Source organism: Acomys russatus, chromosome 2 (assembly GCF_903995435.1).
Source record: "Acomys russatus chromosome 2, mAcoRus1.1, whole genome shotgun sequence".
Taxonomy (NCBI): Eukaryota; Metazoa; Chordata; class Mammalia; order Rodentia; family Muridae; genus Acomys; species Acomys russatus.
In genome coordinates, this window is record NC_067138.1 from 47561614 (window position 1) to 47585006 (window position 23393).

The following is a 23393-nucleotide window of genomic DNA, read 5'->3' on the forward strand; positions in this document are numbered from 1 at the left end:
GAAATGCACTAGGCAAGGGGCAGAAGAATAAGAGCTGTCAAAATGGAAGAGCGGCTGAAAACAAATATTCCTTATTTTCATTTCTCAAAAGTATGCAGGTAAATTCAGAACCTTGACCTTCCGCAGTCCCCTCCGCAGGCGAAGGAAGATCGCCACCCCGGACTTTGTCCATCTGAGACTTTGCAACCCTGAAGTCACGTGGGCGGCTGTAACCGCTTAGAGAGGGCGGCGGTGTTTGCGCGCGCGGCGTCCCTGGCAGCGCCCACAGGTGTCGGTGCAAGCTACCCTGCGGCAGGGAGCGGAGCCCGGCGTGCGTCCTCCCGGCCACCAGGGGGCGACGAGCACGCCCTCCGCGTTTTCCCGGCGTCTGAACCCCCCCCCATGACGTGCGCATGCTCCGTGCGCACAGAGGTCACCCGCGCAGGCTCTTCCACACGTGCGTGGTGAACTAAGGGTATCATGATGTAGACATGGGGGCTCGTGTCACCCGCGCCTTCAGGAACTTCAACTTGGAGAACCGAGCGGAGCGGGAGATCAGCAAGATAAAGCCTTCCACGGCTCCCAAGCACCCGTCCACCTACAGCGCCCTGCGCGAGCAGCTCAGTCGTGAGTGCGGCCCCTCCTAGGCCTCCGGTGACATTGAGGTCGTCCCCGGGCGGGCCCCGGTGGTGGCGGCTACAATCCCGGAGCTCCAGGCAACGCGGGCTCTCCAGGGCTCTGCGCAGGATGCAGAACCTCGCCCTAGTGGTTCCCCTAGTTGTACAGAAGATTGTTTTAACGTTGTCATACATGTTTGTGATTTTAGAGAAACTATCTTAAAAACAAACAATTACGACCTCTTTTTCTTTCCTTAGAGCATCCAGAAATCAAAGAAGAAATTTCTAGAAAGGACAACAAGCTGTTGTCATTACTAAAAGACGTATATGTCGATTCCAGAGATCCAGTGCCTTCCTTGCCGGTAATGTATACCTTAAGTCAGCAGTTTAGTGTGGAGGTCTAAGGAAGTGACCTAGAGAAAGAGGGCAAGGGGCGAAATACTTGAGTGTAAAAAGTGCAGCGTGTGTGTATGCGGGGAGGGACGCCAGTGTAGAGCAGAGCGTGGCTGGGCTCCAGGGATACTTAGGGAATACTGAAAAGACCTGTGAAGGGATCGATTGAATGCCCATGTGTGAATTGTTTAAGGCACTTTTAGTGGTTAGCTAAGTGACAAAATATGAGACATGAGAACTGTTTCCATGTTCTGTAAATTAAGATATCCCTACCTTAATGACAGCATCAGTGTTTGGGGGCTTGTGGGACATGTTTGTATTTTTGAGGATATATCCCGACAGGGTATGTAATATTATATGTAAGTTAATATAGTGTGCTGGAGTGGTGGGCATCTCACATGTGTCAGGTGTAAGTGTTTATGTGTAGTGATGAAAATAGACATTGGTTTTATTTTCGGAGGCCCATGATCTATTGGGACCATAGACATTAATCGGAGGAACAGTTGTACGAGTGTAGTGTAATTACAGCCCTCGGAAGGTGAGGTCTTGCTTCTGACAAGTGACAGTCAAACATGGGCCTGGGGTGTGAATTGAAGTTGGAATCTGGGAGTGGGAGAATTGTATTAAAAGATGAGGAGGAAGTGCCAGCCACAGCTCTCAAATAATATTTTTTCTGTATTCTAAATTTTCTGTATTGTCTAATAATAGGCAAGAGACTGTACAACTACAGTTACTTGATACTTGTAATTTAGTAGTGACTGTAGGATTCAGTTATCACCAGATTCTCACATTAAAAAAAGACACTTATGGCTATATTGCGTTATTTTTAAGTATATTTTACTTGGAAATATGGCTTCTCATTTATGCTGAGCATGTATTTTTTGTGATTTTTATGTAAAGATTTACTTGATATTAACTTGGTGTTTAGACTATAGAAGAGATCAGTTTAACCTCTTCAAATAGAGCCATTCACCTAAATATGTAATTATTTAACAATTCATTTCTTACTTCTTATAGGCGTATTGGTGCTGTTTGTTTTTGTTTCTTACCACTAGGCCCATACTCTCTCAATTAATAGAGCATTATAATACACCCTGGTGACCATGATGACCTAAAAAAGCTCACTTCTCTTCTCATACAATTTTTTTTTTTTGTATAAATGAACTTGGAAATTAGATTGTCAGTGTCTTTAGTAAGCCTTGTTTAGATTAGATTACAGTTAGACTAGGATTCATAGATCAACTAGAAAAAAAGATTAGCATCTTTTAATTATTGTCTTTGAAGAAGAGAGAAGGTTGTTACTACAAAGTAGAGTTTTTCCTCCCCTCATTTTAATGTATGGGAAAATGAGTGATTTTTTTTTACTTTGTAGCTACCCATATTACTAGTCATTATTTCTGCTAGGAATTAGTTTTTTAGTTTCTTGTTTTCTTAATATTTTATGCTTATGTGGAATTTATAGTTTTTTCTGCCTTTTTACTAAACAAAAGAGGATGTTCAATTCTTGTTTTATTTGTTTGGTGTCAAGCTATTAATACGAAATAATGAATGGGAAGGAAGGTCTTTGTGTATGGAGTGGCCAGTGGACCCACGTAGGTTTGGAAGATGAGAAACACTTTGATATTTAGGAAGTGAAAGTAGAGATGAGTGGGACTATGCAGGTGGGGTGCGTGGTGCTTTGGAGGCCTGTTAGAGTTCACAAGCTCAGGGGAGAGTGAAGGGTGAGTGTGGATGACAGTTGTTGCATCAGGAAAGTACAGCCAAGGAATTGTGGTTTTATCAGGAGGGCTTTGGAGAATCATTGGAGAGAAGGGACAGTGGGGGAGGGGATGAAGAAATCAGAGAAGAATGCAGATTTAGTTGAAAATGAAGAGAAAAGGGAAGTGCTTGGACAGCTTAGGTAATAAGCACAAAGACTAGGCTTGAGGCTAGATAGGAACTCGCAGAGGTCACCTGCCTGTGGGCACCTAGGATGCACAGAGGTCACCTGCCTGTGGGCACCTAGGATGCACAGAGGTCACCTGCCTGTGGGCACCTAGGATGCACAGAGGTCACCTGCCTGTGGGCACCTAGGATGCACAGAGGTCACCTGCCTGTGGGTACCTAGGATGCACAGAGGTCACCTGCCGTGGGGCACCTAGGATGCACAGAGGTCACCTGCCTGTGGGTACCTAGGATGCACAGAGGTCACCTGCCTGTGGGTACCTAGGATGCACAGAGGTCACCTGCCTGTGGGCACCTAGGATGCACAGAGGTCACCTGCCTGTGGGTACCTAGGTTGCACAGAGGTCACCTGCCTGTGGTTACCTAGGTTGCACAGACCAAGTCTCAAAAGAATAACTGTAAATGTATGACTGTGCATGCACAAGCGTGTACACATGTTTGTGCCTTCTGTTGCTGTGATAAAATTGACCAGAGGCAGAGTGGAGAGGAAAAGGTTTATTCTTCCATGTTGGGTAAGAGTTCATCAGTGAGGGAGGGGTGCGACACAGTCTTCAGCAAGCCGTTACACCTCTGTAGAGTGCTGCTCTTCTGGAACCACTGTCCTGTTAATATAATCGATTCCCATTATTTTACTAGACAGATTGAGGTTTCCTCACCTGACTGTTTAGGATCGGAAGTCTTACAGATCTGATTTTGGAATATTTGTGTGTGTGTGTGTGTGTGTGTGTGTGTGTGTATTATGAAGCATCTTTGTGTAGGCTCCAATTTTAATTATAAAATTTATTTGTATTTCATATTCACAACTTTAAAAACTTGAAGGCAAGTTGATGGGTGATCCCTAGTGTACCTGCATTTGTACTGCTGACCATTATAGGAAGTTAGATGTGGAATTTTCTACTTGGGGCATCATGGTGGAGTTCAGAAGCTTTGGATTTTAGAGCATTTCAGATCTAATTTTTTCTATCAGTAATGCTCGGTGCGGTTGAGTAAATGGTATGAGTTCAGTTACAATTTTATAGGGGATTTCTTAGTTATGGCAAACTATAGTTAGTAAAAAAAACAACTGCAGTGAGAAAACACAGCTTGAGGCAGTATGCACATGAGTATTTGAAAAGAAACTGCACAGACTTAAGAATCATGGAAGGTGTAAATCTTTCACCCTGAAGCCCTTTTTTTGGTATTAGGTAAAAGATGCTGAACCACAACAAGAACCAAAGGAATTCAGACTGCCAATAGGACGTCACATTGATAAAAATATCATGGACATTCCCAAAGGGAAGATTACTGTTGTAGAAGCATTGACCCTTCTCAATGACCATAAACTTTCACCAGGAACATGGACTGCTGAGAAAATCGCCCAAGAGTACCATTTAGAATTGAAGGATGTGAATTCCCTTCTCAAATATTTTGTTACTTTTGAAGTCAAAATCTTACCTCCTAAAGACAGGAAAGCAATGCAATCAACATGAAGAAATCGCGAAACAACCTCCTTGTGTATTCCCACACCTGTTTTCAGTGTATTAAATTATACAAGTTACTGTGAGTTGAAGGTTCCTACTTTGAGAGCTCTTTGACCTCTTCAGGATTGTTCATATAATGTTGTGTTGGGTTTTTGTGTTTGTTTTAAAATCTTAAGTATGTCTAGTTCCTGGGTATATGTCAGCATGACTAATCACATGTATAAATTTATTACAAATGAGGACAGTAATGTATCATTTTACACACATCAACTTTTATATTGATCATGTGGCCCAAATCATTCAGTATTAAGTTTCCCTTTCCAGTTTAGATTGGTGTGTTCCTTGTAGGGGACACTGAAAGCTAGAGCCCTCCTAACTCAGGTAAGACTGAATTTTGTTAGGGAAAGTGATGCTCAGCACTGAGACATAGTGACTGTGTCTCCCAAGTGAAAGAGGAAGCTGAATACAAAAGTAGGAAAATACACATTACCACTCCGGAGAATAAGAATCCATGAGGTTTTTTTTTTTTTTTTTTTTTTTTTTTAAATGTTTTGAATTGGTTTTCAATGTGAAATAACTTTTTAGAAGAATTAGTGGTATCTGTAACTCTGTAACATGCTATTTCTTTGGACAAATAAAAATAGATAACTTCAAAAGCTTTTCGAAAGACAGGCAGTACTTAAAACCATTTGAATAAATAATCTCCTCTAGTTTAAGAATGAGAGAAATATGTAATGAAAAGGTAAAGGATCCACATTTGAAGATCAAATGTTTATACCTGTTTTCATTCTAGGAGAAAAAATACCTAGTAAATCCTCAGCACAGGCAGGCAGACCTCTTGAGTTCGAGGCCAACCTCGTCTACCAGGTGAGTCCAGGACAGCCAAGACTACACATAGAAACCGTATCTGGAAAAACCAAATCAAACCAAAACTCAAAAAAAAAAAAAAAAAAAAAAATCCCTGAAGGGACCTGGGAAATTCCTGATTCATTCACTTAAAGGAGCATAGAACACTCCAGTAATAGGATCTCAGAGGAGGTGATAGGAGTGTGTGAGTTCTTGGCTGTATTGTTTGACCTCCCCGGAATTGAATTTCTTTAAAACTATAATGCCGCCTTAGGTAACTTCCAGGATAACAATGAAGATAAATGACAAAGGACCAAGCAAATACAAATTCCTGTAGTTAGAGTGGATGTCTATGGAGAACAGATGACTGAATTGTCTGTAGTTTATGATGCTGTAAGGAGGCCAGAATTTAGGTTTTCAAAGTCCTACTAGTATTTTTATTATGCCAAAAAGAAACATTTCAAAACAGTGGAATGGATTTGGGGGAATTGGGGAAACACAGACATATTTCCCCCAAGACTCCCCTGAAATGATGTAGAAGATGAGAGGAGTTCAGCAAGGCGATGGACTGGGGCAGATCTAACAGCAAGACAGGAAATAAATGGAAAGTTTGCAAGCTTTTTTCAGCTCTAATACCAGTGAATAAACTACGTTATTTGTGGTTCAGTACAGAAGTTTAAGAGAACATGTTAATTCTAATCAGTGCAAAATTATATTTGAAAACTCAGTCAAAGCCATCTTCCTTGATTTCAGATGAATACTTGAATCACTAGTACTGCTGTTTTTGACTCATTTCCTGTGAGGTTAGTTTTAAGTATGGTTTCTGTTATGTGATATCACACAATAAAATACTTTAATTTTACAAGTTAGCCTGCACTTCTGGTTTTGTTTTTGTTTTTTTTTTCCATGTAGACCACTGGAATTGTAATGTCAAGATGCTGTGTGGAATTTACATTTGGGAAAAAGGAATTTAGATTTCAGTTCCAACTAGCTGTATCTGAATTGGCCTTGACTATAAAACCGATAATTGTTTGAAGTGTAGTTTATGTGCCAGGCACTAATCTAGGTGCTTTGTATGTATTCATTTGATTAACATTTACCACAGGCATGGAGTTAAGAATGTTTTCCTAGGAAAGTTGCAGTCTGGGAGACTTAAGTCACTCCAAAGATTAGCGGATGTTGAAGATTAAGCAGAGTGTTTTGTGCTGAGTACTACACTGGATTGCTGTTTTGGAAGATAAAAGAGTTACAGGATATGATACGCAGGTTGCCGGGCTATACAGGGCCAACACTGCTGAAATGCATGCTTGTATGAGAGGCCTTTGTAGAGCTTTTGGCTAACATGTCTAAGCTGTCTGCTGGAAGACTGGAGTAGCAGGGCTGAGGTCCCTAAGTGGATGGGTTCTAGATTAGATAGGCTCTAAAAATGACCAGTGACTGCAATGTATCCTGGTCCTGGTTGTGGGTGACTGGGATTGGGTCTAATGTTTATTTTGAAAAGTGAGGGATGGGCAACTGAGTTTGAAGGAAGAGAACTGAATAAGAAGGGGATAAGAAGAAGAAAAAAAAAGGGGATAAGAAAAGAACCCCCAAGTTTGGGTTAGTGAAAATGAGAGCTGAGACAAGCTGTTCATGAAGCCTGCAGCAGGAACGTGGGTGGTTTTGGTAAAACTCTACCATAATGATTGGTATGTGGTACCCTAACTTAGGCACAGCTACTGGGGTCCCAACCAGTATCAACAGGCAGGCACATAGACAACCTCAGATAAGCTCACCAACCACAAAGAGAGATCTCAAAGCCATCTTTACCTTTTCTTTCTTTCTTTCTTTTTTTTTTTTTTTTTTTGGAGGGGGCTTCTTTTTGAGATAATGTCTTACTGTGTAGGCCAGGTTGCCTCAAACTTCAGACTATCTGCATCAGCCTCCCAGTACTGTCCTTAGCTCCAGTGTGTCAGTCACTCAGAGCAGCATGTGTGCTTGGGAATGGGCATCCTCCTCTCCGTATTTACCTTCCTTTATCCATTCATGATCTTTGATGTGAATCTGTGTGTGGCACAGAGCTATCTAACACAGAACCTTTCGGTGATTAGTTCTGTATACTCATCTCCCCTTCTGGTTAGCTACTGGTTAGCGCTAACCATAGAGCTAGCTAGTCATGGATTCAGCTTGACCTGACATAGCCATCTTAACTCACAGCTGCCGTAACCTGCCACAATAGCACCTTTTTTCCTGGCAGTGGTTGACCTTTCTGACTAGAACCAGATTGGGCTTATCTGATAGTAGCCTGAGATAAACCAGGTACATTCTGGCTTGGATCAAGTCACTTTTGCTCTCACTACTTTTTTCTTTTCTTTCTTTTTTTTCAGGACAGTTTACTAGGAATGAAAATAAACCACTTAAAATGAAGCTTAATGAGGAACCACTGATGCTACTTTAATTTACATATGGCTGTAAGAACCGAAGCCTCATATACAGTAGAGTAGCTTTCTGTAAGCTTTGCCTTCCTGTAATCCATCGTGTTGTTGTAGGAATATAAACAGATTTGAATTGAATGTTCAAGTGTAAAACATGTCCTTTCAGGTTAAAGAAAGGGGAGGAGACGGGGAAAGAGTAATAATTGAGACTTCTGTTCAATCTATAGAATTACTCCAAATTCTGCTGCTGAGCATGGAGCAAACATTTACCTCTCCTCCAGGTGGAAAATGGAATAGCTTATCTATCCCATTTCTGCTCTACTTTTATAAGCTGCTCTTGTTCTGGCTTATGTCATGGAGAGCCACCCACTCTTGATCTCATCCAGGACTGCGTTTGTCAGTAAGTCCCCAATAAACTGCACTGCAATCCTAGATCTGTCTGCCTCTTTAAAAAAAAAAAAAAGTATATATGCCTGTGTCTCTCTGTGTCTCTGTCTCTCTCTCTGTCTCTCTCTCTCTCTCTCTCTCTCTCTCTCTCTCTCTCTCTCTCTCTCTCTCTCTCTCTCTCTCTCTCTCTCTGTATGATTTATATATCTGTGGGGACACAGGCCAGAGCCTGTATGTGAAGGTATGTGTATGGTGCCAGTGCAGAACCTGCAGAGCCGTCTTACTCATCCTGCTTTTTCTTTCTTGTTACATTAAACGGTGGTGTATGTATAACTCGTACACCAAGGCAGTTGTTCTGAAACAATCAGGGAAGCAGGTGACAAACAGACCTTACTGAATCCATAAGGCAAGGGGTGACTTGTGTATTGGATGCTTCAAAGCTCACTTGTGAATGAGGATGGGCACATCTCAAAACTGCTGCGCTGTGTTTGAGGCAGCAGCTTGTTGAGTACCTCTCATGCCACTGAGGTAAGGAAGGCCGGCATCTTGCTTTTGGTAGGGAGATGGCTGTTGCTGTGGACAGTTTAGGTGGCCACTGATGCCCGTTTAGCTGTAGAGAAGAATATAAAGATGACAGCAAAATGCCCAGCTTGGAAAAGGCTGTGTCTAAATATATCAACCCTCGCCCTGTCTCTCCTTGGGGTCTTCCCTGCCACAAATAGTGGAAGGTCAGCATGCCAAGCTAGAAACCCTTGCCTACTTGGTTCCACTGAGAGATTTAGAACAGCAAAACAAGTTTGATCAGGTTTGGGCAGTCCTAATCAGAACGGGAGGTAAAACATTAGGCTCCTTGAGAGAAGTGGCGTGAGGAAGAACCCCTCATAGCCGGGACACTTGCTTTCTTGCCTGTCTGCTAATTCAATACAAGGAAAAGGTACAGATTACTCGGGTTTCTGTGTTAGAAACCAGGGCCGTTAGTATACTACTGCAGAATGTCTAAATGTTGCAAAAACTGTTTAACCAGCTGCTTTGTGAGTTGAACTGCCTGGATGCTGAGACTGAGACATAGGAGGGGACGGCATTGTCTCTGACGAAAATAAAGCAGAAAAGTGAGTAATGCTATGGCTCGTCTAACCCCTTATCTAGTTGCCCAATAATGCCTGTTAGATCTCTGGGAATCATTTTCTTACAGATTGGATCTTGGGTATGAGAGAGGCATGCCTAAATGAGATAGATCTGCCAGGACAGTTGCCACCTTCCCCATGGAAAGCACTGATAAAGGCTTCTGTGGAGAATAGGCACACACTAGGCCATTTGTGCTCCTATGGTTTGAGGACCTAATAAATCAGATTTTCCGTGTGTGTGTGTGTGTGTGTGTGTGTGTGTGTGTGTGTGTGTGTGTGTCCAGGGGAAAAATTACCAAATGCCTCTCAAGAATGGTACACCTCCTTTTTTCCCCCCTCTCAGATTTCTCATAATGTAGTCAAGGGCATTGCTAACCTGAGGGCAACTAGTCTGGTTGGGACAGGGTACACCTTCCCATGAAAGAGAAGAGACAGAAACATACCTAAAAGACCAGGGCTAGTCAGAGAAAGCAGAGGCAGAATGCTTTGCTTGCAAGCAAGTGCAGCCTTGGTGCCTTGTGGAAGGACTTCAACCCCTTAATAACCTCTTCCTTCTGTGTCTTCAGGGGAAGGTGAGGAATTTCCTCCCTCCAGCATTACTAGCTGCTGGAATTGCTTCCCTACTCCATTCCTGTGAATAAAGGCTGTAGGGAGCAATCAGAGGCCTCATGTCAGACCCACTATTTACTGGTCCTTCAAGAATAAGACCTAATAGATACACATGCTCCATATACACTGATGTGGTACCACTCAGAGTGGTCTTTGGGTCCCCAGGCAGTAATTGATGGGTCTATGTAGGAAGCAGTGTCCCTCCCAGCTACATGTTTGTTACCAGTCTCCTCAGTATCAAACAACGTACCAAAGGTGAAAACTCTACCAGCAAAGACATTACAGACTTCTGTTGGGGGGAATTTTAACCCAAAGTTCAGGCAGTGAAAGCAGCATTAATCAAAGAAGAAAACTGGGACCATTAGCCTCCCCACATCTAAGCAGATAATAAATTCTACACAGTACAGCTTTCCAGGTGACATGCTGTGATTAGGGAGCCCAAATAAAAATTACAGTGAATTCTGGGATTTGCCACCTACCCACCATGCCTACAATAGCCCAGTCTGGGTGGTGAAAAAGCAGGATGGAAATGTGAAAATGACTTTGACTACAGGGAGCTGTGATGATATCTCCTTTTCATATTACAGGACCTAACATTACTGAACTAGTAGAGAAAAGGCATTCTCTTGGTTTTGCAAATGCTGTCTGAACTTAATGTAACTCCTTCCAATGTTGCCTCACAAACTCACACATAACCAGTTTTTCTTCTCTTGGGTGTGGGAAGACAACGTCCACCCTAGATATTGCCTCTGTAGTATTGACACCATCCTACTGTAAGTGTCCACTTGGGACCTCTCTGTTCTCATTGCATACTGCCATTAATGTACATTATATCATGTTAACAAAGGAGGATTATTGAGGGGAACAGTAGAATAATCACCGATGATCACAGTGGAATGATTACCTATGCACAAAGATATAGACTGCCAACCCCTTGAGCCATGACCCTGGACCATCTGTGAAGCTCTTAGGGGTACTCTTCTTGGGTCACATCTTCCTGATTCCAGACACAGAGAGATATAAAGGACAAACCTTCCCCATCCCCCATACCAGTGAAGATACCCAGGCTTTTGAGGGGCTCCCAAGTTATTGTTGAACTTTCCTTTCTCATGTAATTCCCCACCTATGTAGCACTAGCTGCAGATTGTGAAAGGAGCCACATAGGCCTGGAATATTCCCCAGCAGAAAGCATGTGCAAAGGCATTTTGACATGCAAATACAGTTAAGAGTCACTAGATGGCATGAGTTGGGCTCTGGCCTGAATGACATAGACACAAGTTCTGAAGTTTCCATCACTTCCTGTATGGGAGCTGAAGCTAGATACAATCCTTTTACGACAGCAGTGTCCAGCGCTGGACAGCAGTCTACAGGTGGAGCTACTTAGTGGTCACAATGCAAACTGGCCTCCCTGGCCTCAATCTTCTTTCATGCAGACACCTGGTATAAATAAGCTACATGCATATTTACAACAAAGTGTGTTTTCCAGGAGCTTATTAATTTACACGTTGTGCTCACCTTGAATTTGCCTAACTACGCTAGGTGGCCACCCCAGGGCTATGATACAGAAGTGCAAGAGAGGGTAGCTGCCAGACCTGAAAATGGTTGCTATCAACATGGGCCAGCAGAGGGAACCTGAGTATCTTTCTGCTGCTGTAGTACAGTCTGTCACTGGTTCTGTTGGTTTGGGGCAGGAGAAAGTCAGAAAGCTAACTCTGGCTGGTGATTGTTTGTACTGACAATTGTGGAGGGACCTGAGACCTTACACTTGTGAATGGTGCTGTGGCATATGGTACAATTGCAACCTATAAAAGACTTACCTAGAAAAAGGGTGAGTTCACCTGCTGGTGGTATTCAAAGTCTTGAAACTTTAATGATATAAAGACTCATATCATACTGAAGTGATTTCAGCTTATTTCATAATATATGCTTTTCAGGATTGGGCCAAAACACGTGGTGTATTATGGCACTTTATTTGCCATATGTAAACAAGCAGACGAATTAGTGAAGTGAAAGAGAAACAAAAAACATCATGCAGTATGAAAGCAACAGTACTGGCCCTATTAGGTAAACCTACCTTGCCTGGCTGTGTTGACACTCTTGGTGAAATGTCAATTATATGGCTGACACAGACTTACATGTCTGACACATAAGCTTGCAGCATTCCGCTGGCAGTGCCAAGATCCAAACTGGACTCAGGGCATTGTGGAAGAGGAGCGTGCATAAGATTCTGAGAGCCACACAAGAGGACACTGCGTGGATTCAGCTTTTCTGGCCCCAGCCACCTCCAACCTTAATGGCTGTCATTACCCTATGATCACCCTGGAGTGTTGCTACCTCATTTTCCAATATTATTTCACAACACAATCTAATCAAAATCATTTGAGTATTATGGGGATTCATGGCCTTGACCCCTGTACCAAGAAAACATCCAATTGTTGGGTTTTAGCTTAAGATTAGTGCTGTCTGGCCTTGGTGAAGTCATCTTTTTTCCGGATTAGGAAGAGCCTGTCTTTTTTCTGACCTGGATGGTGAGTCTCCACTATAAAGGAAGGTGCACTTCCATGGAGCAGTTGTGGACAACTTTTTCTTAATGTCCTGCAAAAATGTAGCAGTATATTAAGCCCCCCACCACAAAACTGCACTCTTTGCAATCCTGAGTCTCTGCCTTTCTTTCTATTTCTCATATACTAGGACCAAATTATGTGGAACAAACCATGCCATGGAGGCATATACGAATATAGCGGAAGAATAGCAGAGGCATTCAGTTTTTAGCACAGAATCCCAAAGTTCCGTCATTTCTCAGTGCATTGATATTCTGGAGTATGTACTAAGTAGCGACAAAACTCTTCATCCCCCTGTCTCCTGTGAGGATAAGAGCCATGGAGAAATCATGACTAATGACCTAGTTTGCTTCTGTGTTGCTGTGATAAAACACTGACTAAAATCAACTCCTTCCAGATTGTAGTCTGTTGCTGTTGCTGGTGGAAGTCAGGCTGAGAGCTCAAGTGGCAAACTAGATGCAGAAACTGAAGCAGAGACCATGGAAGATGCTGCCTACTTGGTCACTTTCAGGCTCATGTTCAGCTACCACCCGCCCCCCCCATTTATGTATGTCTTTATTTATTTAGTTACTTTACAGCATACTCCAGTCCCCTTCCTCCTCTCCCCCAAGTCCCACCATCATATCTTTATGTCCCCTCTCCTTCTTCTCAGAGAAGGGGAGGACCCCAAGGTATACCAACCCACCCTGCCACCTTGAGTTGCAGCCAGACAAAGCAGCCCAACTAGGAGAAAGGGATCCAAAGGCAGGCAACAAGGTCAGAGACCCACATGATGACCAAGCTGGACATCTGCTACATATGTGTAGGGGATCTAGGCCCAGCCCATGCTTGCTCTTTGGTTGGGTCAGTCTCTGTGAGCTCCCATAGGCCCAGGTTAGTTTACTGTGTAGGTCTTCTTGTGGTGTCGTTGACCCCTCCTTCTCCCTCAATTCTTCCTCCCACTCTTCCACAAGCCTCCCTGAGCTCTGTCTATTGTTTGGCTATGGGTTTCTTCATCTGTTCCCATCAGCTGCTGGACAAAGCCCCTCAGAAGACAATTATATTAGGCTCTTATCTGCAAGCATAGCAGAATATCATTAATAGTGTCAGGGATTGGCTTCCTCCCATGAGGTCTCAAGTTGGACCAGTCATTGATTTGCTGTTCCCTCAATCTCTGCTCCATCTTTATCCCTACACTTCTTGTAGGGAAGACAGATTTTGAGCCAAAGGTTTTATGGATGGGTTAGTGTCCCCTTCCTCCAGTGGAAGCCCTACCTGGCTACAGCAACTGGTGACTTCCAGCTCCATATCCCCTGCTGTTAGGAATCTCAGCTAGGGTCACCACCCATAGACTCCCTATAGCCTCCCCTGTCCCAGAGATGACACCCTCACCCCAACCTGATCCCTATCCCAGTTAGCCGCCCCACTCCCTCTCTCACTCTAGTTCCCTACCTCCATCTAGGGCTAATAGCAAAAATATGTGAACTTAAGGAATTAAACACCAGCAAACCAAATAACCCAATTAAAAATTGGGGCACAGAACTAAACAGAAAATTATCAACAGAAGAATCTCTCTCAAATGACCGAGAAGCACTTAAAGAAATGTTCAGCATCTTTAGTCACCAGGGAAATGCAAACCAAAATGACCCTGAGATTCCATTTTATACTGGATGGCTAAGATAAAAAACTCAAGTGACAGCACATGCTGGCGAGGATGTGGAGAAAGGGGAACACTCTTCTATTGCTAGTGAAAGTGCAAATTTGTACAACTACTGTGGAAATCAATCTGTAGGTTCCTCAGAAAATTGGGAATAGATCTACCTCAACACCCAGCTATACCACACCTGAGTATATACCCAAAATATGTTCCATCATACCACAAGGACACTTGCTCAACTATGTTAATAGAAGCTTTATTGATAATAGCCAGGAACTGGAAACAACCTAGATGTCCCTCAACCAAAGCATAGATAAAGAAAATGGTACACAAAGGAATACTACTCAGCTGTTAAAAACAAAGACATCATGCAATTTGCAGGCAAATGGATGGAACTAGAAAAGATAATCCTGAGTGAGGTAACCCAGACCCAAGTACATGTATGATGTTATTACTTATAAGTGGATATTACCCATAAAGTACAAGATAACCATGCTACAATCCACAGACCCAAAGAAGCCAAGGAGGGCCCAAGGAGGATGCTTGATTCTCATTAGGAAGGGGAAATAAAATAGACATCAGCTACCTTTCTTCAGTTCAGGATACCTGCCTAGGGCTTGTACCTCCCAGGATGGATTTGGCTCTCTTTCATCAATCGGCAGTCAAGACAATGCCTCACAGACATGGCCACAGGACAGTCAGGTGAAGGAAGTCTTCAACCCAGGTTCCCTCTTATTACATATGTCAGGTTGACACAAAGATTCGCCCTCACAACTGATATGATGACAAGAATGTAATGAAAATGGAATATAAAGAAACCACTGTATAGATCTTGAGGCACAATCCTGGAGTAGAAACGAAACAGTAACAGAGTGCAGTTTTGATGAGCAGGAGCATTTCTTGGTTGTATGAAAAAGCAGAACATTTGGAAAATATGCTGGATTTTGAATAAATAAAGTCACCCAACCAAAATCAACACTGCTCACTGCTCCAAAGCAGCGAGAAGGATTTGCATGCAGAGTTCACTGTTGCCGTGTACAGCAGAATGCAGGGGTGATAGGGAGAGTTACTATTTTTGTGTGGGTGGAAGTGAAGTGTGTGTGCACATATACAGGGCAGCAGTCAACCTAGAGTGTCATTTCCTCACATGTCCTTCCTCTTCCTGGTCTTTTTTTTTTTTTTTTTGAGGTCTTCCTGGTCTTTTGAGTCCAAATCTCTCTGTATCCTAGAGCTTGTCCAGTAGGCCAGGATGGCTGGCCAGCAAGCATCGGGGAGCTGTGTGTCTTCACCTCCCTACCATCCACCTTTTTTATATGTGTTCTATGGCTCAAACTTATGTCTTCATATTTACACAGAAAAGCATTTTACTGCTGAGGCAGTTCTGGAGCTCAACAACTTCTAAAATATGCCTCAGGCCCTTTTCTATTCCAGAAGGACGAGTATGGATTAAATTTAGTAAAACATGCTTGGTAGCAAAAAATTTCCATTAAGAGCTAATGGTGTTTGAGAACTTTCGCTCTGTAGCAATATGCATTGTGGCATATTGTATTGGAAATGTAGCCAATTTCTCCTTAAATATCTTACTGCTTCACAAGGTAAATATAACACAAATGGTCCAACAATTTAACTAAACTATGAAATAAAGATCTTGAATTTCACTCTAGAATTGTCTATAATTGCCTGTCATTTTTCAGTGATGCATACTGGAAGCAGTATGTTCTTTTATAACTTTAATTTGCTGTAAATTTAACTCGTTTTCAATATAGGGCATTATGATGTGGCACTTCTTTATTATGGATTTGTAAATATTTAAAGAGCTGCTCTTTCATGACTACTCATATAAGAAATAGTACAACAGGCTCCAATTTGGGAATGAGATTATTATCTGTGTAGGGGATGCTTGCAGAGTCATCCTGTCTTCAACGCTGTCTACTGCTCCTTAGACCATATTCATTGTTCCCTTCTTGTTTTCAGTTCATTATTGGGGTTGGGATTCAGATACACGCACGCTAGGCTAGCACCCTAGCACTGAACTTTATATCCAGGCCTCATATTCATTAATCAACCAAATCTGTGTTTGTCTTCTTGCTCCTATAGCCTGTCCTGACAGATGAGGTTGATTCAGAAACGAGTCTGGAAAGCTATTTGAAATGCATCGTGAAGAGAAAGGACGGCGATGGAGAGAGAATATGATATTGTATCTTACAAGTATCCAGAAATATAGCAACATCAGAACAAAACAGTGCCAGTCTCTCTCTCTCTCTCTCTCTCTCTCTCTCTCTCTCTCTCTCTCTCTCTCTCTCTCTCTCTCTCTCTCTCTTCTCTCTCTCTCTCTCTCTCTCTCTCTCTTCTCTCTCTCTCTCTGGTCCCTGGCCCTGATACTTTTGGAAAACAAGCAAAAGTTAAGGTAGACAAAAAGACCTAATTTAAGAGGAATAAAGCCTCAAAACAACATTCTTAATGAGGCCCTTAAATATTTAGGTCATGACATTCTATTTTTTAAGAGACCCACTTCTAGGTAGGGTAAATATATGACCCACTTCTGAATGTAGGTGTAAAATTAGTTTAGTTTTAAACTTTCTCTGCTTCTTCAAGTAATTGTTAACTAAGAAGGATGCAAACTTTTAAACTTTGCTTAATAGCTTTCTAAGAGAGGTAATTTTTCAAATCGTTCTCTAAAAATGCTACCAAGCATCCACTTACCACAAGCGTTTGTTCATCTATGTCGTAGGAGCTATATAGAAGCTCTATAGTGCGGACAGCAACCGAGGCCCAAGTCTCTTGGACTTTAAAGCTGAGGCATTGGTTGCTGTTGAGTTGTTCTGACAGGAAAGCATCCTATGCTCCTGAAGTTTAAAACAGCTACTTGTTCTCTCTCCTGGATCTACAGCAGGAACGCACCTGAGTGATTCTCCTTTGAGATTCCAGGGGGATTTGAAGCTGGGATGCTGTCACCTGAAGACCTACCTTGGCTGGACAGCCAAGAGAATGTACTGTCAGGGCAGGAATCAATTATTTGTCAGCTGGGGTTCATCTAAGGTTACAGACCACCTTCTGTACACAGCATATGATCTGCAAGTGTCATGAACTTCCCAGAGTCCAGTGAGTGTCAGGATTCCAAAAGAAAATGTAAGGTAGGGTGCAAGTATAAAGTTCTTTGAGTCGATATGTGTCATTTTGATTATGCTGACTTTAATGGCTAGGCTAAGGTGGCACCTGCTAGGTGTTGACTATAGAGCTACAATCTCTCTTTTAAGTTAGTTAGTTGTTGATTAGGAATGGACATGAGAAGCCCTCAAAGTTTCCCATCTTGATCTGGGTAGGCACTGGATCAGCAATTCCATTAGTATATACTAGTGCACAATTATACCCATCTGTGCCTTTAAAATTAAATCCTTTTGCCTAAGTCCTATGGTAAAATTAATAATTTAATAAAAAATCAAATTCACATCCCCTGTCATGTAATCAGCGTAATAAATCCTCTTTTTATGAAACACACACAGTCTATTGGTCTGGGCCTCTGAGTGTCCTGACTAATACAGTGGGTTTCATATCACCTCATTTAAAACTTTGCATTTGTCAAAAACTGATCATATAACCTTAAAAAGTCCTCAAAGATAAATGAAGTGCTAAAAACCTCAACAAAAATTAAAAGCACTCCTTGTAAAAGAGCAAAACGAGCGTGTCCCCCTGCCTCCGTGCCTTGCATGCTGTGCTATTGTGGCTGCTTTGGCCATCCTTCCTCTAAGATCCCGGCTGCAGGACTGTAAAGCTCACACTTCCAACTCTTCTGTTTCACCCCAACATCCAACCTCTCCGTTTGTCTGTAGGCCATTTCCCACGTGATTCGCAGACTGACTTGCCAAAAGACTGTGACTTTGAAACTGCTATGCACCTTGCTTTAAATTCAACCTGTCATTTTACATTTGATGTGAAAATTCCTTAAATTATGAGAAAATCAAAGCCTATTTAATTTCTCCAAAATCATCTCTCACGGCTTTCCCAATAGAAACACTATATTCTTATTGTTGGCTCTTTGCACCAACTTGGGAATTAGGGTTTTCCCTGCCTTGCTCATAGATTCCTTTTAAGCCCCATCCTTGGAGACTTCCAGCCTCCGGGTACCTAAACGACTTTGAGAATGTGCCTGTAAGCAGCCAGGCATATTCCCGAGGAGCTCCAAAAGCCAGGCCCTACCTCTAGACTTCCCTAACAGTTATAACAACACTTTCCAGCCCCAGAACTGGGTGAGTGCTCAGGACTCACCCTACAGGAGAAAAAATTTAACACTAATCCCTGAGCTTGCCCCAAGATCAGGCCACAATTTCCCTCCAATCCCAGGACACCCTGGAAATCTCTGCCCCCTCTCCCCAAGAAATCTTATACAAATCCTGACTTCTGCTAGGTTCTTTGTTGCTTCTTGCCCAAGTAGAGGCAGCTACTCTCCTGGGGTTTTCCCTCCTAATAAATCTCTTGCACAATATGACTTTATGGTATTCCGTGGTTCCCCACTGTCAAGATATCTTTCCATCTGAGCTGTAACACTTACACTTATGTGGTAGGCATTTCTTGTAACCTGAAATGCAAAATGACCCTGGAGAGATTTGTTGAAGAATAATTTAGCTCAACTTTAGCCCATGGATGTCACCGGTTAGTTACTGGTATCAAGAATAAGGAGAGTGCTGGCTCACTGAGATGAGAGATGGGCACAAATGGTCCATCACAGGGCAGAGTGTGATAAATGCTCTTAGCAGTGGAAAGATAATACAATGAGTCAGAGGAAGGACGAGCGCCCTGTTTAACAAGAACCATTCCTCCAAAAACAAAAAGAGCCGGGCAGTGGTGGCGCACACTTTTAATCCCAGCACTTGGGAGGCAGAGGCAGGTGGATTGCTGTGAGTTCGAGGCCAGCCTGGTCTACAAAGTGAGGCCAGGACAGTCAAGACTACACAGAGAAACCCTGTCTCAAAAAACAAAAAACAAACAATAAACAAAAAAAGAATCATTTGTCTTTACTAATACTATTGTCCCAAGGAGAAAAAAGCTTCTACTTATGGGGCAAAACTGTATAAATTTAATTAGTTCACTGAAGAATTTGGCTTTTCCTCAAGTTCAGTCTTTTTATTTGGCTGACATATTTATTTATTTATTACTCTTTTTTATATTAATTTATTCATATTATATCTCAGTTGTTATCCCATCCCTTGTTTCCTCCCAGTCCTCCCTCCATCCTGCTTTCACCCTATTCCCTTCCCTATGTCTGTGACTGAGGGGGACCTCCTCCCCCTCTATATGATCATAGGGTATAAAGTCTCTCATTGATAGCCTGTTATCCTTCCTCTGAGTGCCACCAGGCTTCCCCATCAAGGGGATGTGGTTGAATATGGGGCACCAGAGTTCATGTGAAAGTCAGTTCCCGCTCTCCACTCAGCTGTGGAGAATGTCCTATCCATTGGCTAGATCTGGGTAGGGGTTCGATGTTTACTGCACATATTTCAGGTGTGTGCATGCGTGCTTGCATGTGTGTACGTGTGTACGTGAGAAAGGGGGTGAGTATTTTCTATTCTGGTAAATTGGCATTTTCATTTTATCTTTGCAGAACATAGCTGTGGCTGGCATGACTTTGCTTATGTTGGTGTTTTTGTTGAGCCAGACATACGGAGAAAATATTTTTTAATGTTTGTGGGGAAGGTGTGACCTCCAGTCTGAGATTCCCACTTTGTTAGATTGTTAATGCCTTTTGGTTATGTGATTGCCATGGAGGAGCCCATTAGATGAGCTTGCTGCAGCTATCCAGAATACCACATACCAGGTGGCTTACAAAACAGCTGTATTTTCCCGTACTTCTGAATAATAGAGTCTAACTTCAAGCAAGATTGGTTTCTTGTGAGGATGCTCTTCTTGACTTGTTGATCTAATGTGCCCACTTAAATCCTAATGTTCTCCTTCCAGAAGGACACCAGCCGTTGTTTTGGAGTTCACTGAGTGACTTTGTGTAACTAATGGCTTAATTTAAAAAAAAAAACAAACCATTTATTTATTTATTTATCTATTTATTATTTTGGAAACTTTCTCTGGTCCACTGGTTTTTTATAGTGTTTCTGTCCCCTCTTCCAGAGGAGTGCTTATGTGGCTGTATCCATTGGGCCTCGGCACATACACATAATAAAAATAAACATTTTAAAAAAGTGACTTATAAGAGAGCATTTACTAAACCAAGAATAGTGACACACACAGACATGTACTTCAGGAACTAGAGAGGCTCAGGCTGGATCCACATAGTAAGACTGTGTCAAAATCAAATGAAAAAAAAGAGTAATGGGCCAGAAAGATGGTTTAGCAGTTAAAATTCCTTGCTGCCAGAACTGACCCTAAATTCAATCCCCCAAACCCATGTGGTAGAGAGAAAGAATCAGTGTTCACAGGCTGTCCTCTGGCTGCTATATCTGTGCTACGAAATGTATGTATATGCACACAAAAAACAAATACATGAATATTAAAAATTAAAAAAAACCCCATAAAACATAAAAGGAAAATAAAATGTTTACTCAGCAAACTACTAATTTGAGACATGTACCCAGAATACATTTGACTTGTTCTAGAGAAAAAATTACTTGCAAAAACTCGAACTATTTCAAAGACTTTAGTCTTTGTTGCATATTGAAGTAGCTATGGCGGCCCTGAGTTCCTGCCTGTTCCTGCCTCAGCTGGTATATATTTTCCAGGGAGAAGTCCCAAATAGATGTTACTTCCCATGATGACTCTAGAGGGTTCAAAAATGGCACTTTTAAAGAATATTGCACAATTCTGACTTGTCATTGTTGGTTTAGCTTTGGATACCTTGAGCTTGAAAATTTTAGCTCCAATGAAGGTAAGTTTTCATGAAGCTAATCGTCAGTGCGAAACTCAAAAGAAAAGCCTTGTATTCTTTTCTGGAATATTATAAACTCACGAGCCATTGAATCCATATTAGACCAACAATGGACAGTGATACTGTCATCATGGCACATAATATTTGTTATTTGCCTTGCATAACACCAAATACTTTCCTGCTTTTGTTTTGGCCCCTAAATTAGTCTGCATGGTACATCATTTCTAGTACTTTCAGTTTACAGATAAGAAAACTGAACATACTGGGTGGTTAAAAACTTCTTCACTCGAGGTCATGCGGAAAGTCACAGGGGAGAGGCTGTCCCAGACATGGTTCTTCTCTAGAGGCCTCCTTGAACCACAGTGGTGGTGGCTCATCACCACACCTGTATCCTCAGTCCTAGCAGGCAAGAATCTTCCTTGAGGCTAAAAGCCAATACAACTGATATAAATAACAGTGAAAGCTTAAACAGATGTCACATCCAACAGTGAATCTTACAGGAAAAATTTCCATTTCCCTGGGTGAGGAGAGAAAGGGATTTGCCATAGGAGAATAACACATATATAGAAAGGGAATGTACCATGGTTTAGAAGTAGGATAGAGAAGTTCAAGTCACTGGTTTTACCCTGTATCATTTCATCCCACATCCCTGTTTTCTGCCATGGACTGTGCTTTTGGTTTCTTTTACAGGCTTGAAGGACCTGGACCATGTCTTCTGGAATATGTCTTTCTATCTAGATTCTCCATATTCTCGTTTTGCCTCATTTTTAATGAGTCAGTGTTGACCTTTGAGGTTTGTCTTCATGGCTTTCTCTGTGGTATCCTTGGTGATCAGTTGTAGATATGAGCTTCTGAGTGCTGCGTAATGAGACAGTCATATCTCAGAGATCCCAAGCGCTCAGAAAAGGAAGGTCAGTCCCCTAAAAGGGATACCTAATGACAAGCACCACTATTGGTTGCTATGGTGCCTGGGAGAAGAGACTGAGTAGGGCGGGGTGATGAGAGGCTTTGCTCTGAGGAGAAGCCAGTAAAGGCTCTCCATTATTTCCAAAACTCATTCTCCTGAAATGATCTTGGCTGTAGTGTCATTATTCCTAGCATTTAGGAGGCAGAGGCAGGTGGATTTCAGGCAGCTCAAGGGCAATCTGGTCTACATAGTGAGTTCCGCGCCAGACAGGGCTACAGACCAAGGCTTGTTTTTGTTTTTTGTTTTTTAAAGTAAGAAAAGAAACATGACACCTGTGCCTTCTTCCCTCTGGCTACCGCCTTCCTTTGTTCACTTCCCTTGGCCCATATTTCTGGTCATGCTGTACTAGCAGCACTATGGCTCCTCCTGGTCCAGCCTTCATTGCTAGTATTTAACATCTTCAGAATGACTTCTCCATTCCTATCCATGTAATTTCCCTCTAAATAATTATTACTTACAAAATGGAAAAAAAGCCTCATATTGTTTGATATATAAACTTAGAATTTGGCAGATGGGGCCAGGGACAGAGTTGGCCTAGATTTCACCCTGGCTTATTTAAAACATCAAAGTGAGGTACAAAGTAAATGGACACACTGTTTTTGAAATATCTTTGGCAGAGAGATGAAGGGGAGTCACCAAAACTATTTGTTCTTTATGTCCTGAAAATGTCACTTACCCACAAAGATCATGTTTTGTTTTGTTTTCTTTGTGTTTTAAAACACAGCCACAAATTTTAAGTTGGAACTGTGCATTTAAAAAATTTTCAATAATAATATTTGCATATATATATAAATAGGTTCATTTTATTCTAGGAGTATCAGAGGAAGGTGATGGCTCTGAGGCAAAGTAAGCTACAGAAGACTCTACAGAAGTTTTTGAGTTATTCAGCTATTTGCAGCAGTCTCAGTTTTTCTTTTCTCATTTTCACAGGGAGGATGGAGTAAAGAGCTCATGTTGTCCACACAGCTGGCACTCAACCTTGCTTTCCTAGCACTCTCTATCCTTGTTTTTGTTACAGTATTATTTTGCAAAATCCTAGCTATATGTTTATTTTTATCATATATAATTTAACAAATTTATCCTTTTCATCATTTTGTATATTTGGGACTTCATGCCTTTTTCTCAGAAAGATTCTCAAGGAAACTGAAGCCACATGGTTTTGCTTCAGAACAAGACAGTAATACTATTTAGATATTTCTATTTTTATTCTATAATGAGGACACTGAATCTAAAAATTGCACACATTCCTGAGCTGTTACATTTCTTGTTCACTTCAACCTGAATAAGGGCTTTAGGTTTTCATGGAATCAGATTTATGCAATGCCTGTTTCAAGGTGGTATACAGCTTGTCACTATAAGAATTCAGTGTTTATTTCTCCTTGTAATGAGAAAGCCCTCTGGCTGTCCAACCAGCTGTAATTTCTCACTTGTTCTGCCTAAGTATCTCAATATGTAATGAGTCACTGTTGGAATTGATAAAGGAAATGCAATTAGAGGAAGAGCGCATTGGACTGCCTTCCTATGAAGGTCTGTAACAAATGCGTAAGAAATGAAAACATGAGGCAAAAGATGTGTCTTGTCATCC

General features: G+C 41.9%; 1 protein-coding gene across 1 annotated transcript; it reads left to right on the top strand.

Annotated features, from left to right (window-relative positions):
• Positions 1-462: 462 nt before the first annotated feature.
• Ndufaf4 (NADH:ubiquinone oxidoreductase complex assembly factor 4) lies at positions 463-4437 on the top strand. The gene is made up of 3 exons (XM_051161023.1): positions 463-606; positions 855-958; positions 4118-4437. The coding sequence occupies exons 1-3, from the start codon at positions 471-473 to the stop codon at positions 4400-4402; spliced, it is 525 nt and encodes a 174-aa protein (XP_051016980.1). The 5' UTR covers positions 463-470; the 3' UTR covers positions 4403-4437.
• Positions 4438-23393: the final 18956 nt, after the last annotated feature.